The sequence below is a fragment of the Nothobranchius furzeri genome, chromosome 10 (genome assembly GCF_043380555.1).
Source record: "Nothobranchius furzeri strain GRZ-AD chromosome 10, NfurGRZ-RIMD1, whole genome shotgun sequence".
NCBI classification, from domain to species: domain Eukaryota; kingdom Metazoa; phylum Chordata; class Actinopteri; order Cyprinodontiformes; family Nothobranchiidae; genus Nothobranchius; species Nothobranchius furzeri.
The window spans coordinates 48,497,662-48,510,461 of NC_091750.1; the positions used below are offsets into that span (position 1 = coordinate 48,497,662).

Below are 12,800 nucleotides of genomic sequence, written 5' to 3' on the forward strand. Positions count from 1 at the left end.
AGATTTCATGACAAAGTGACAAATGGCACAATTACCTGGTTCATCGCGGGGTTTATCATCATCGGTCCTACGACACAATAAAGAAATATCAAAAAGCAAAGATTTGTTAAATTAAATATTTATAGATTGAAGGTTTTCATTAAAGTTGACATAGGCTGTTTTTAAGAAAATTATAGATAAATTAAATGCAAAAATAAAAATAAACAGCTTACTTATGTATTAATCTTGTTTTGTAGATAAACATTTTCTTTGACAAAAAGGGTTACAATACAATTAGTTTAATTAAAATACTTTATTATAAGTTGCTCAGTTTGAAACAGAACAACAGCTTCTGATTGGAATAAAAAACACCAACAGTAAATATTTACAGGCGTTTTAGTGAAACTGAAATGTGCATTCAGTCGGTTTTGAGTGACTCGTGGCTCAGGTATTAGGTGTCTGTCCGTCTTCCTCTGCAGAGTCCTCTGAGCTGTTCATCACTGCAGCGCTGAGTGTGTGGAGCTCCTCCAGAACACACATTAGTCTCTCTGAGAAGACACAGACAGGCTGCTGGTCAGACCGGTAGCACCTGTGTAAATGTCAGCAATGATAAAAATAAAAATAAATGCAGGATCAGGACAGTGATTATAACCACCTGTAGGAAGAGACATTTCTGTTTCCACAGAGTTCTTCATCTCTGAGGGATCCTGCAGACTCCTGGGAGACGTGGAGGTTTGTGGTGCTGCTGCGTGACTCAGTCTAAACGTTTCCATCAGCCGATCGGGGATCGTGATCTGGAACTAATTCAGCTTAGAAAATAAACACCAAAAAGGAAAAAAAATCCACCACTGTTTTATCTTAGATGCATTCTTACAGGGAGAGGGTGTTTGTTCCTCTCAGTCTCCTTCAGTTGATTATTAAACACGTCCTGCTTTGTGCTTTTACTCCCCAAATGTCGAGATTCTCTCATCTCGTCCCGTTCATTTGCCACCTCTCTCTGAAACTGCCGCAGAGTCATAACTACAAAGCAGACAGGTCATAAACCACAGGGACACGCTGGTATATTATGATGCTATATACAGTGTAAACACTTCCAGTCATATTAAATCAGTCTGCATTAACTTCCTTCTCCTCTGCTGAGTATGTGGGGCCTGAGGCGGCGCGGGGCTGATCCCTCTACCTGCTTTGGTGTGCTCTCTCCTGGCAGAACTGACTTGAACCTCCATCTCTCTCAGCTTCTCAGCACACCGCTCCTCGATCTCAGACACTCGCTCCTGCAGGACTGAAAACAAAGGAAACTCAGGGATGGAAGTAAATGTTACTGTTATTTTTAGCAATTTTTATACCTACTGCACGACAGAAAGGAGGTCAGAGAACGCCATATGCTTTTAGAATAGGGTATCTGCATGTTTAAGGGAGCCAAATTTAAGACTTTTTAAGACATTTTTAAGGCTACTTTGACCAAATTTAAGCAATTTTTTTCAATTAAATTTAAGCTATAATTTCCAGCTATTGCCTGGAACCGGTACTAACCACGTTGTGAACATGGGATTAGCCATCCAGTTACCATTAAACTTGCACTTCCACATGGCGCAAGCTCCCACTAGCTTAACCAGCTAATGTGCTCATCTAAAAATAGTCCCCTTTCAAAACCAACTGAATGTGTACGGTTCCGCTTTTGCCAATATCATACACAAAAAATGCTGAACACTAACTAGAAATTCACAAAAATTTAATAGAAATTAAAGAGTCTTGTTTATTGGGTCTTGGTAATTTAAGACCTTTGGAAACTGTATTTAAGGATTATTTGTCATTTTTAAGGATTTTCAAGGCCTTAAATTTGGAAAAGCAAATTTAAGACTTTTAAGGACCCGCGGATACCCTGTTTTAGAATAAAGCATTAGGGTCGCCCATAGATGATGCCTTTTGGCTTTTTTCTTTGTCTGTGTGATTATGTGTTTCTAAGTTTGTTCTACTCAGTACACTTTCTGAGATCTAGTCTGACACATCTGGGAAGTAATCCAATAATCGTTTATGATGAGAGATGTTTAAACTCTATAGATGATGTAGAAAAGAGCTTCAGGGCGTCCTTTATTATCTAATCCAGAAAACACTCTGCAAACATTTTATAACAAGGAAAATTATTCCATCTACAGTTTCTTTGTTTGAACATCCTTCAGAGCAACCGTCAGCGTTAACAGGTTTGTGAGGTCGGACTGTGGGTTGCATAGATGAGCTGCTTCTGACAACATTTTCATGTTTTCTGTCCTTTTCTTTACTTTTTAAAATATTTTTATTTGGAAGTATTATTTAATCACGGTCTGTTTTATTAGTGTATCTAACTATATTAAGCACATAAAAATGTGGAAAAACATAATTAAATAAACTGAAAGCCATTTTGCAGATTTTTCTAAACACCTGTAAGCAAAATTAAAGTTAGATTAATGAAATCATGCTTATTTTATGCTTTTTAAAAACAATTTTATAAAAAAATAAATAAAACTAACTAAAAAACAAGTCTTCGTGGCTGCTTAGGCATGGCACCCATAAGTTCTTGGTGACTTCTGAAATCAAATATCTAATTATTGAGGAAAAAACTCTTCCTTAACATGGCGCTGTTAACCCAAACGGCTCCAGTAAAGCTGCTGATCACAAGGGACGAAAGAAGTGACACACGAGGAGGCGGAAGCATGAGCAGATGAGGAAAGTCTCTGAAAAAATCAGTCAGTAAGTCTAAAATAGCCACTGGCTCACCACGTTCGCTTTGCTCTTGCTGGCGAAGCAGTTCACAACGGAGCCTCTCCAGGCTGGCGCTGCTCTCCTCCAGCTGGGCTTGGATCTGCAGCAAACTCTGCTCAGCCTCCACTCTACTGGCTGCAGCCAGCTTGAGCTCCATGCAGCTGTGCTCCAGCTCCTGCTGCTGCTGCCTGACTTTACTCTCATCTGTACCGGACGTAAAGCACAATCTGAGTCCACCATCCCAGTGAAGATCATCAGATGATGAATGACAGCAGGTGCTGCGACCTGTGACGGGGTCTCACATTGTTCTTTCAGATCAGCCAGAGCCTTCTCAATGAGCTCTGGGGTTCTTTTGAGCTCCAGAGTGAGTTTGTCTCTCTCTTCACGCACCAAACTGAGTTCCATCTGGAGATTTCTGATGCTGCAGGGCAAAATCACAGGATGTTACTCTGACTATACATTCCTAAATCACCTCAGTGTTTGACAGCAGGAGGTTTCTCTGGTCTCAATAAAAAAAACATGATCATGTGTCTAATTATAGTTTCAAATAGGATTTAATTCAATGTGTTGTATTTATGTCTACATTATTAGCCTAAATTTAAACAGAAAACTGTTGGATTTTCTAAATAAAGTTCTAAAAATAAACATTACACAAATTAAAAAGAGGGACAGAAACTTCAGCAGGCGTAGAGAACCATCTATGAGTTAACCTTTGACATGACCTATAATATGAAAATGTTTGTGAAACTCCTTAAAGGGGACATATTCTGATTTTTCTTCTTAATTTATTATATTTCTCTGATCAATAAAAACATGTTTATGGAGGTTTTTGCTCAAAAGCCCTCCCACATATAGCAGTTTCAGTCTTGACAGTTTCAGTACCTTCCAGAATAAGGTGTTTCAGGGCTTGGTCACTTAAAAAAAACACCAAGCTAGGAGCTAGCCACGCCCACCTATCCCCTGCTCAGGCTGCCATTGCTGGGTCTCACTCACGTGACTATGCAGTCGCACGAAACTCAAATAGGGACAGGAAGTGTTTTGCTCCACTACAAAACACAGCAAGATGGATGAAAGTGATTTTAGTAAGGCTAGTAAGGCTAAGTAATGAGCTGGCAGATGCAAAATCGCAAGAAAAAAAAAGCATCTTCCTTTAGGTTATGACTAGGGATGCACCGACACCAGCATTGGTAAAAGTTAACCGATACTAGGAACCAATACCAATGCAGTTGCCTGAAAGTGGCTTCACTGTAACTAGTCATTTCTGTTCACCTTAATATTTTAGTTTTGTGATCATTTCTATTAATTTATTTTATTTTTTATTTACCTCACAGTCTTTTCCTGTTGAAAGCAGAGAAGAAAATAAAAGCGTATTTTAATTCATTGCATTTTTTTGTGTGGTAGAAGTATTGATATCATTAATCGGTATCGGCGAGTACTCAGATCCAAGTATCAGTATCATATCGGTTTGGAAAAAAGTGGTATCGTTGCATCCCTACTTATGACTGTAAGCTGAGAAGCTACAATATGTGGAAGGGGCTCAGAATTAGAGTTGCTGCTGCTCCTCCAGCAGCAGCAACTCCCACATGCTCATGAGAGGTAGTTCCATTTCTAATTTCCCCATTTGTGACACAAACAGAGACTTTAGAAACTACTTGTTTAAGGCAGTTAACTCCTAAAACCAAACACTGACAGATAAAAGACAGAAGTTTTTTTTTGTTTTTGTTCACATTTGAGCATTTAGAGAGGCAATGGAGACCCACATGAAAGCACAAATAATGCTAAAAGATGATGTTTGCAGAAAATGTCCCCTTTAAATGTGAAATCTTACCCTTCGTTATCCTGTGCTGTTTGTTTAGAAGCGTGTTTAATTTTCTGCAGAGCTGCTCTCCTCATGACTAAACCTGTTAAAACAAAAACAATGTCATTACCACCTGTATGCAGATTAACTGCATACACATCGACGCATTAACCTCCACGGTTTCTGTACCTTGTACCATCTCCACTCTGATTTTAGCAAAAGAAAGCCTCTGGGAACAGCTGTTGAGTCTTGCTTTAGCTGCATCCATTTCTGTCAGCTTGTTTTCAAATTTCTGATGGAAACTGCAATAAAGACATTTGCAGAATATAAAGGTTGTTTGTTAAAAAAAATTAGGTAAGAAAAATTCTGAATAAATCTGTTTACCTCCACAAGGCTGATGTCAACGTTTTAATATCAACCTCTGCTCTCTGGTTCAATGCCTTCAGCTCAGCGTTGTCTTTATGAACTGTTGCCAAGGTCTGTTTTAATGTCTGGTAGAAAAAAAGGGCTTTAAAACCTGTAACATGGAATATAATAAAATACCCTTTCCTGTTTAAAAGGTGATACTCAATTTTTTAAAAGTCCTTTTAAATCTTTGCCTCCTTAAATGTCTACCATTTTTAGAACCTCACAAAGTTTTGGCTCCGTCAGCATCGTTTGATGTACACACCCACACAGGTTTCCAAAATAGACCCAAAGTTACCGTGCATCATCAAATATTCAGACAACACCGTAAATCACGTCAGTTTTTGTGGTGCTAACCTCCTTTTCTACTCTCTCCAAGTCGAGCTCAGCTATCCTGTCGTGCAGACTGTGCTGGAGCACGCTGGCGCGGTGCTGCTCCTGCTGGAGCTGCTGCTCTGTAGAGCTGAACTGAAACACACCAGAACAAACAGCTTCTTATTTAAACCCTTTAGATGTTTTACGGTCTTAATTTAAATGACTGTTTTCATACTTCTGAAAGATGTTTGTCCTTCTCCCTTCTTATTTCAACGTCCTTCGAGCGAAGCTGGACGCACAGCTTGAACACTTTCTGTCTCCATAGCTGAAGAACTTGAAGAACCTCTGATCCATTCTTCACAAGTGGATCTGTTGAGTTCTGCTGAAACACACACACACACACACACACACTTTAGGTACCCTTGGTTGCTTATTTATCTTGATGAGACTGAAATCGGGGCTCTATGGGGGTTACGGTCATTGTTTCACAAGGAGTGGGAAAACAAGCAGCTACTCTTTTCATTCTTACTCAGCTGGTTAGACATTTCTCAGATATGAAGAATGTGGTCAAAACAAACAAAACAAATCTTGTATTAAAACTGAAAATCCTAAAGATGTGGTTCATTTTATTCAACACATTTGCAGTGGTCTCTGGTACGAATTAATGCCTGACAAGTCATACTCGGGAGGGGGAGGGTCTCAGATGGAGTCTTAGTTCCTGATATTTGGGCATCTTGCCTCAGATTGGCTAACAGCAATACCACTCACTCTGTTCGCTCTGCAACATTGATGTTTTCCCTCCACAAATTACACAAACCTGGAGGAGTTCTGCCGTGTGGAGGAGTTGCTAATGCTAACAGTTAGCTTCTGCTAGCCGAGATGTTCTCTGCGATTTCCTGGACGCGAAAACAACAACAGCCTTCCCCGTTGTGAGTCGAAATGGGTGAGTCCATGAATGTTAAGTGACAGTGTGACGTAGATCTGTCAGGTTTTTTCAATCCTAGAGTTTCACCGTCTATTTTCTATCAGAAGCTAATGCAGGAGATAGGTGTAGGAGATTATTTTCAGGTTCAGACTGCATGAAAACCTCAGAGAGAGCCATTAGAATCAGAAATCATAATTTTAAAAACGTTTTTCTTTCAGGGAAAAACACTTTTAAAAATGCATCAACTTTCTGGGTGTTTTTTAATAAATAAATAAAATGTATAAAAAACTATTTTCTTTATAAACTTTACCCAGCTGAGCTAAACCAGAACTACTTTTTGAAACATTACAACTAGCCAGCTAACAAATAACAAAGAAACATACCTTTTTAGCAATTTTCTCTTCTTGGAGGGCCAGTATCTCATTCACAGAGTTAAGCCTCACTGTTAAAAGCTCAGTGGTTGTCTGCAGAGATGCTTTTTCTTTGACAAGTCTCTGCCAAATAAATGAGATTTTAACAAAACAAAACAAAAAATAGGCATAATCTGATGAATAATGAAGCACATGTTAATCTATTAGTTATTTTTATTTTATAAGTCTCTCTTCTTTCAGCCGACTAAAAAAAAGCTTTAATAACACAATAACGTCCCAGAAGTTTCAATCAATCTGTTTTGTTTTTATTGTCTTCACCTCCACAGTCTCATTCAGTTGTTCTTTCTCTCCGTTGTCAGGAGCGAGCTGTCCGATGTAATTTCTGAGGCTGTGAAGTGTTGCAGATTGTGTCTCAAAAGCTTGTCCCATTTGGCTGAAAAATACACAACATTATCAAATAAAGAAGGAAAGCCGTGAATCTGATTATAAAGTGCTTTAGATGCTTATTTGTCCTTGGTTTTAAATTGAACAGGGCACCTTAAATGTTCTTTCAGCTTGTCTCTCTCAGAAGATGCCTCCGTCAGAGCACGTTTCAGCTGCAGAGCTTCGGAAGTCATCGAGTCGAGTCTGTCCTGTAATTCACCATTTAATTTCTTAGATGCACACAACTCTGCACAGTGGGATGCATTCAACTGTTGCATCTGAAAGTGAGAAGAAAACAAGGACATTTAAAAGAATGATGTAATTTGCTACGGATCTCCACAGTGGAAGTCTTACTTCACACCCGAGGGTAAATAAAGGGGCATTACGGGAGGCAATTTTAAATATATTAAATGTTTGTGATGCTTAAAGATGACTTATCAGAGATTCTGTCATATGTGTACCTCTACATCGTGTTTCTTCTTCATTTCTTCCAGCTGGCCCAACAGTCGGAGAGTCTGTTGTTTGGTCTGCTCTTCAGCCTCCAGCCTGCTCCTTTCAGCCTTGAGAGAAATCTCCTTGATTTCCTCCTTACTTCTTTCTTCATCTCTCCTCAGCTTTGTTATCCCCTCGTCAGACTCCTTTTTCAGTTTTTCAAGCTGCAACACACAAGCATTAGTCAAATAGACTCTTAATTATCAGACTATTCATAGAGAAACACTTTCATTTAAAAATACTTATAAAGTAGAAACGACAGACTCCAACTGCCAAACGTAGACACTAGTAAATCTCTGGTGATTCTTTTCTATGTGAGTGTTGAAATGAAATGTTTTGTCAGTCAACATCATTACCTGTAAGCTCATTTTGTTCTCCTGCGCGCTGCTGAGACTCAGCCTCTCTCTGACTTGGCTGAGCTCAATCTTAGCCTTGGATAGTTCTTCACGCATCACTTCCAGTTCATGGTTCTTTCTGTCCCACAGAGGTTATTTCAAGTTAAGTGCACTTCTTAATAGTTTTTGCTCATCTCTGCTGATCTGTCTCATTATAGAGATGATGTAATCCTGAGCTATGAAAAGATTTGACACAATAACTTGAGCAAATCTGATACCTGCTCAGACTCATATCTTTGTCTCTTGTTTCTTCTCTGTATTTTGCTGCTGTCTCCTTTAGGGCGTCTACCTGACCCTTCAGCCTTTCACCCTCGGCCCTCAGCCTCTCTGCATCCAGCCACCACTCTGACTCCCATCTGGACCGCTCCTCGTTCCCCCCTGCAGATCTACATTTGAGGAAATAAGACAACTAAGTGTCAAACTGTTTTATTCCTCACCATATAAAATATACGGTGGAAATACCTCGTCTGAAATGCTGGCAGGTGGTTTTCATTTGTCTTTTCTCTCATAATATTCCCTTGTAGCATCATGATCCTCTGATTTTCTTTTTTTAGTTTCAAGATTTCCTGTTGTGCCAGAGTAATGGCAAGCCATGGACTGGCAGGGCGGGGATCTCCAGATGGCGCTGATGTGGGTACTGAGTTTATCCAGGATGTTGGTGGTGGTGGAGTCCCCCCTGGGGCTCTGGGTGCTCCAGCAGGTTGGACAGTCGATACAAAATGTGACGGAGGAACAAGATCTCTCTGAATACTGCCTAGATAAGAGAAACTGAAACGTGAACATACAATAATAATAAATCCATTCAATGTAATTAGTTATAAATATAAACTGACAAGTGCGTTTTTTCTATGTTGTGGCTTTATGTTGGGTTTGGCCAAACACACTAAACAAGCTAATGTTAAATAGAAAATGAGTTATTTCCGGAACTTACTCGGAGCAGTGAAGTCGGTAGGCACTATGAGCCTTTCGTTTCCGAAGCTATGCCTCTCCATGTTCAACAGAAATACAGTAAAGTTTGTATGAGCTATTAGCTTTTAGTCTCGCGCGTACACGTCACACTTCGTAGTTACGAGAAGCAAGGGTAAACCTTTCAGCGACTAGTCTTTGTTTTTCCAAATATTTATTTACAAACCGTTCTGAATATATGCTGCTTACATAAACAATATATATTCGCATACATAGGCGCTGATTAAAAAAAGATTCAAAATCCCATAACAGCGCGGTGCATGACGGGAAAGTAGGAGGAAGCAACAGCCTGCGGCTGCGCAGCATGAGCGTCAGGTTAGTACGTCAGCGTCGCCGCCATATTGTGCATGGAATTGTGAACCACACTGATAGCAGAGCAGAATTGTCCAATCTTAGAAACCTAAGTCTTGTGCTACGTGGGGCTGTATACACCGCTGTACAGATAATTTAGGAGTGATCGTTCACAGAGAACCGTTTCATGCATGAATTATGAAATCTTTAACCATGATATTTTAAACATTTTTTTCATTCACCTTTAGGCAGAGGCGTGGACTCGAGTCACATGATTTGGACTAGAGTCATTATTTTAGTGACTTCTGACTTGGCTTGATAAAATCTATAAAGACTTACAAATTGACTCGGACTTGAACGCCAATGTCTTGCGACTTGAATCAACTTGCATCTGTTGACTTGATGACTTGAGCATATTTGATATTTTAGCACAAAAGTGGCACGACATGGACAAAAATCATAAATCATTTTTCGTTCTGGGTGTGATCTTGTTCTGCTGAATGCAGCAGCACTTTGTTTATAATCAGTTTCAGTTGCACTTTCTGCTTGTTTGAGCAAGTAAATGAAGCTTTAAGAAGCTGGAATTTATTTATTATCATTGTCATTCAATTGAAGTTGAACAGATGACTTGATTATGACTTGAAAATTCAAAGTTAAGGGCTTGGACTTTGCTTGGACTTCCACATCATTGATTTTGGACTCGACTTGGACTTGGTTGTGTTTGACTTGGACTTGACTCAAGACCTGACCGAAAAGACTTGTGACTTTCTTGTGACTTGCAAAGCAGTGACTTGGTCACAGCTCTTTCTTTAGGTATGAATGAAACAAATTTCAACAATTTTCTTAAACATTTAATTTACAAATAATTTATTACATGTCCACCTCAATGGACATTGTGCATTCTGAGCATGAAATATGTTGACTTCAATTACTAGAGTTCAATGGGGGAACTCAAATGCAATAAAGTCTTCAACAGCTGTGCTTAATAGCAAAACAAACAAAAACTTTTTTTTGAGTAGCTGTCCACTCTAGTGACCATTATGCATGAAAGGGTTCCGATTTCTTTTTGCTTTTATCTACTTTATAGATTTCCAGACTCAGAAAACTACAGCAGCAGAGTGTATCCTTCTGACACCCTATTGGTTTGTGCCATGCACATATGGTTCTTTAATATATTTACATTGCTCCAAAAAGCATTAGTTTCCAATGGGCATGAATGCAGGTGAAACAGATGCATCCCAAATACATTAACATTTTTATATAACATTACAGTCATTTTGGCTTTTTCTAAACATGTTTGTTTGGGGAGGAGGTGTGGTAGTGCTTTGGAGCGGCTTAAGCTTTCATCCGTAATTGCATTTCTTTAAGTTACCTTACTTTTATATTTAAGCAGTGGTGAAGGCAGTATTATTTTACTTTTACTGAGTAAAAAAACTTGAATTGGTACTTCAACTTCTACGTAGGTCTTTAACACCTTATACCTGAGTACTTTTGATACCTCTGTGTATAACCATGTGAAACTTTGTTCACAGTTTTCAATTATATTGTTTCTTATGGTAGCCATCTGCAGTCAGGACAGCCCCACTTCAATCAAAACCGTATAGACCCAGTTAGTATAATTTCCCTCGAAGAGGTTGAACCTCTTGTGCACTGGGTATCATGATAAGTGGATTTGGGCACTAATTAGACAAAAAAAATGCAAGTCACCAAGCAATATATCGATATGTACGAATTAACAGATATGATGTAAACAAATTAGGACCATTGCTGTGCACTGCTTGCATCTCTGAGCATTCTAAAAAACAGACTCAGCAAAGCCAGTTAGGAAAGAGAAAAGAGGAATGCTGCACATTAAGGACCAGGAACAGTAAGCAACACAAAGTGCCAAGTCTTAATGATGATGATTGTTTTAGTTAGAAATGGAAAATAGACATTTTACCCTGGAAGCAAAGACTTTGAGCTCTATCAGGCATCATTGTTTAGGAGTTGTTACTAGAAATGTTTTATTATGAGGGGATGAGAGGCTCAGTAAAAATGCCACTTATACGTTTTGCTTCTTCACTCGAGACTCCTCTCAAGAGAAATGCAGAAAACCACACGATTCCTGGTGTAAGTCAGCTTAGCAGAAAGGTATACTGAACTAGTTCATGAACCCAGACTTGAAAAGCAGTTTTAAGAAATTGAGAAGTTGTTGGGTGTTTTTCTTCCATATGTTTGAAAGTTAAAATATTGAGGAATGTTAAGGCACATCTAGAAATGCGCCTCGCCGTTTTATATATATCAGGGATACTGAATTGTTCAGTTTCAAGTAAAGAAGAACTTTCATTAGATGAAACGTTCTCAATCCAGTCCATCCACCACCTGGATAGGATAAATGTGCACCTTGTTTCTGTTTTTCCCTGGGAATGTCAGCAGCCGTTTCTGTTTGTACTTGAAAACAGTATATCCTGTTCTCTGCTGCTACCATGACCCACTTCTCCCCCCGCGGTTCATTAAAGTTTAATTACATGTAATCTACTTATGGTGTGTTCAAGAAACAAAGAAAAGGTATACATTAAGACATTTACATAGGTGAACACATATAGATTCAGGGGGGATGAGCAAAGGTAATGGATACATAATTAGCTTAACAACTGATGAAAAATACACGGGACTCTGTCAGGAAAGATTAGGAATACCATGAAGCTTGGAAAGCTGTGGATCTTTTATAATTTAACAATAATAATTTAACAATAAAGTACAGCAGTAGCTTTAGGAACACAGAGGGAAGTGATGGACATATTGTACACTTGTTCTGCATCCTTTTTTGGGGATTTCCTTGACAATCAGACTGACTTTTGTTATAAAACATTACCACATGGGAAGATATTTTAGGGTAGCAAGTCAGTTTTTAATTGATTAAATTGCTATAAAGCTTTGCAACTATTATCTATATGAGTGGTACTCACTTCTTGTCCCGCGTGTTTTCCTCCTTTCTTTGCTCCAACACAATTCAGTGGTTGAATCCTCTGTGCAGCAGCTCATCAGGCTCTGCAGAAGCCTGTTAATCACCTGCTGATTGAAATCAGGTGTGTTGAAGTGGAGTTAAAACTACAACATACTGGATACCGGCCCTCCAGGGCCAGCAGTGAGTACCACTATCTATATCTTTGTTATTATCTATAGGCAGAGGTGTGACCAAGTCACTGCTTTGCAAGTCACAAGTAAGACACAAGTCTTTCCAGTCAAGTCTTGAGTCAAGTCCAAATCAAAGACAACCAAGTCCAAGTCGAGTCCAAGATGTAGCTTTGAATTTTCAAGTCATAATCAAGTCATCTGTCCAACTTCAATGTAATGACAATGATAATAAATAAATTCCAGAAATAAAGGTTCTTAAAGCTAAATTTATTTGCTCAAACAGCAGAAAGTGCAACTGAAACTGATTATAAACAAAGGGCTGCCACATTCAGCAGTACAAGATCAAATCCAAAACAAAGAATGATTTATCATTTTTGTCCATGTCGTGGCACTTTTGTGCTAAAATATCAAATATGCTCAAGTCATCATCAAGTCAACAGATGCAAGTCGATTCAAGTCGCAAGTCATTGGCGTTCAAGTCCAAGTCAAGTCGTAAGTCTTTATAGATTTGATCAAGTCAAGTCAGAAGTAATTAAAATAATGACTCGAGTCTGACTCGATTCCAAGTCATGTGACTCGAGTCC

At 38.9% G+C, this 12,800-nt stretch overlaps 1 protein-coding gene across 4 annotated transcripts; it reads right to left on the bottom strand.

The window, feature by feature from the left end:
* Positions 1–273: 273 nt before the first annotated feature.
* Positions 274–8,970, bottom strand: cchcr1 (coiled-coil alpha-helical rod protein 1). 4 transcript variants are annotated; one of them, XM_015960970.3, is made up of 19 exons: positions 8,774–8,970; positions 8,305–8,596; positions 8,061–8,228; positions 7,804–7,921; positions 7,417–7,611; positions 7,070–7,233; positions 6,851–6,965; positions 6,545–6,655; positions 5,472–5,615; positions 5,279–5,389; positions 4,901–5,007; positions 4,706–4,818; positions 4,547–4,619; positions 3,021–3,139; positions 2,734–2,922; positions 1,160–1,261; positions 854–999; positions 635–779; positions 274–527 (listed from the first exon to the last, which is right to left on the bottom strand). In XM_015960970.3, exons 1-19 carry the CDS (start codon positions 8,832–8,834, stop codon positions 424–426), a joined length of 2,577 nt encoding a protein of 858 aa, XP_015816456.3. In that variant the 5' UTR covers positions 8,835–8,970; the 3' UTR covers positions 274–423. The 4 variants fall into 4 exon arrangements, with proteins under 4 accessions (XP_015816456.3, XP_015816457.3, XP_015816454.3 ...); XM_015960971.3 differs by having other exon boundaries at positions 635–773; positions 5,472–5,618; XM_015960968.3 differs by having other exon boundaries at positions 5,472–5,618.
* Between the last annotated feature and the right edge of the window lie 3,830 nt (positions 8,971–12,800).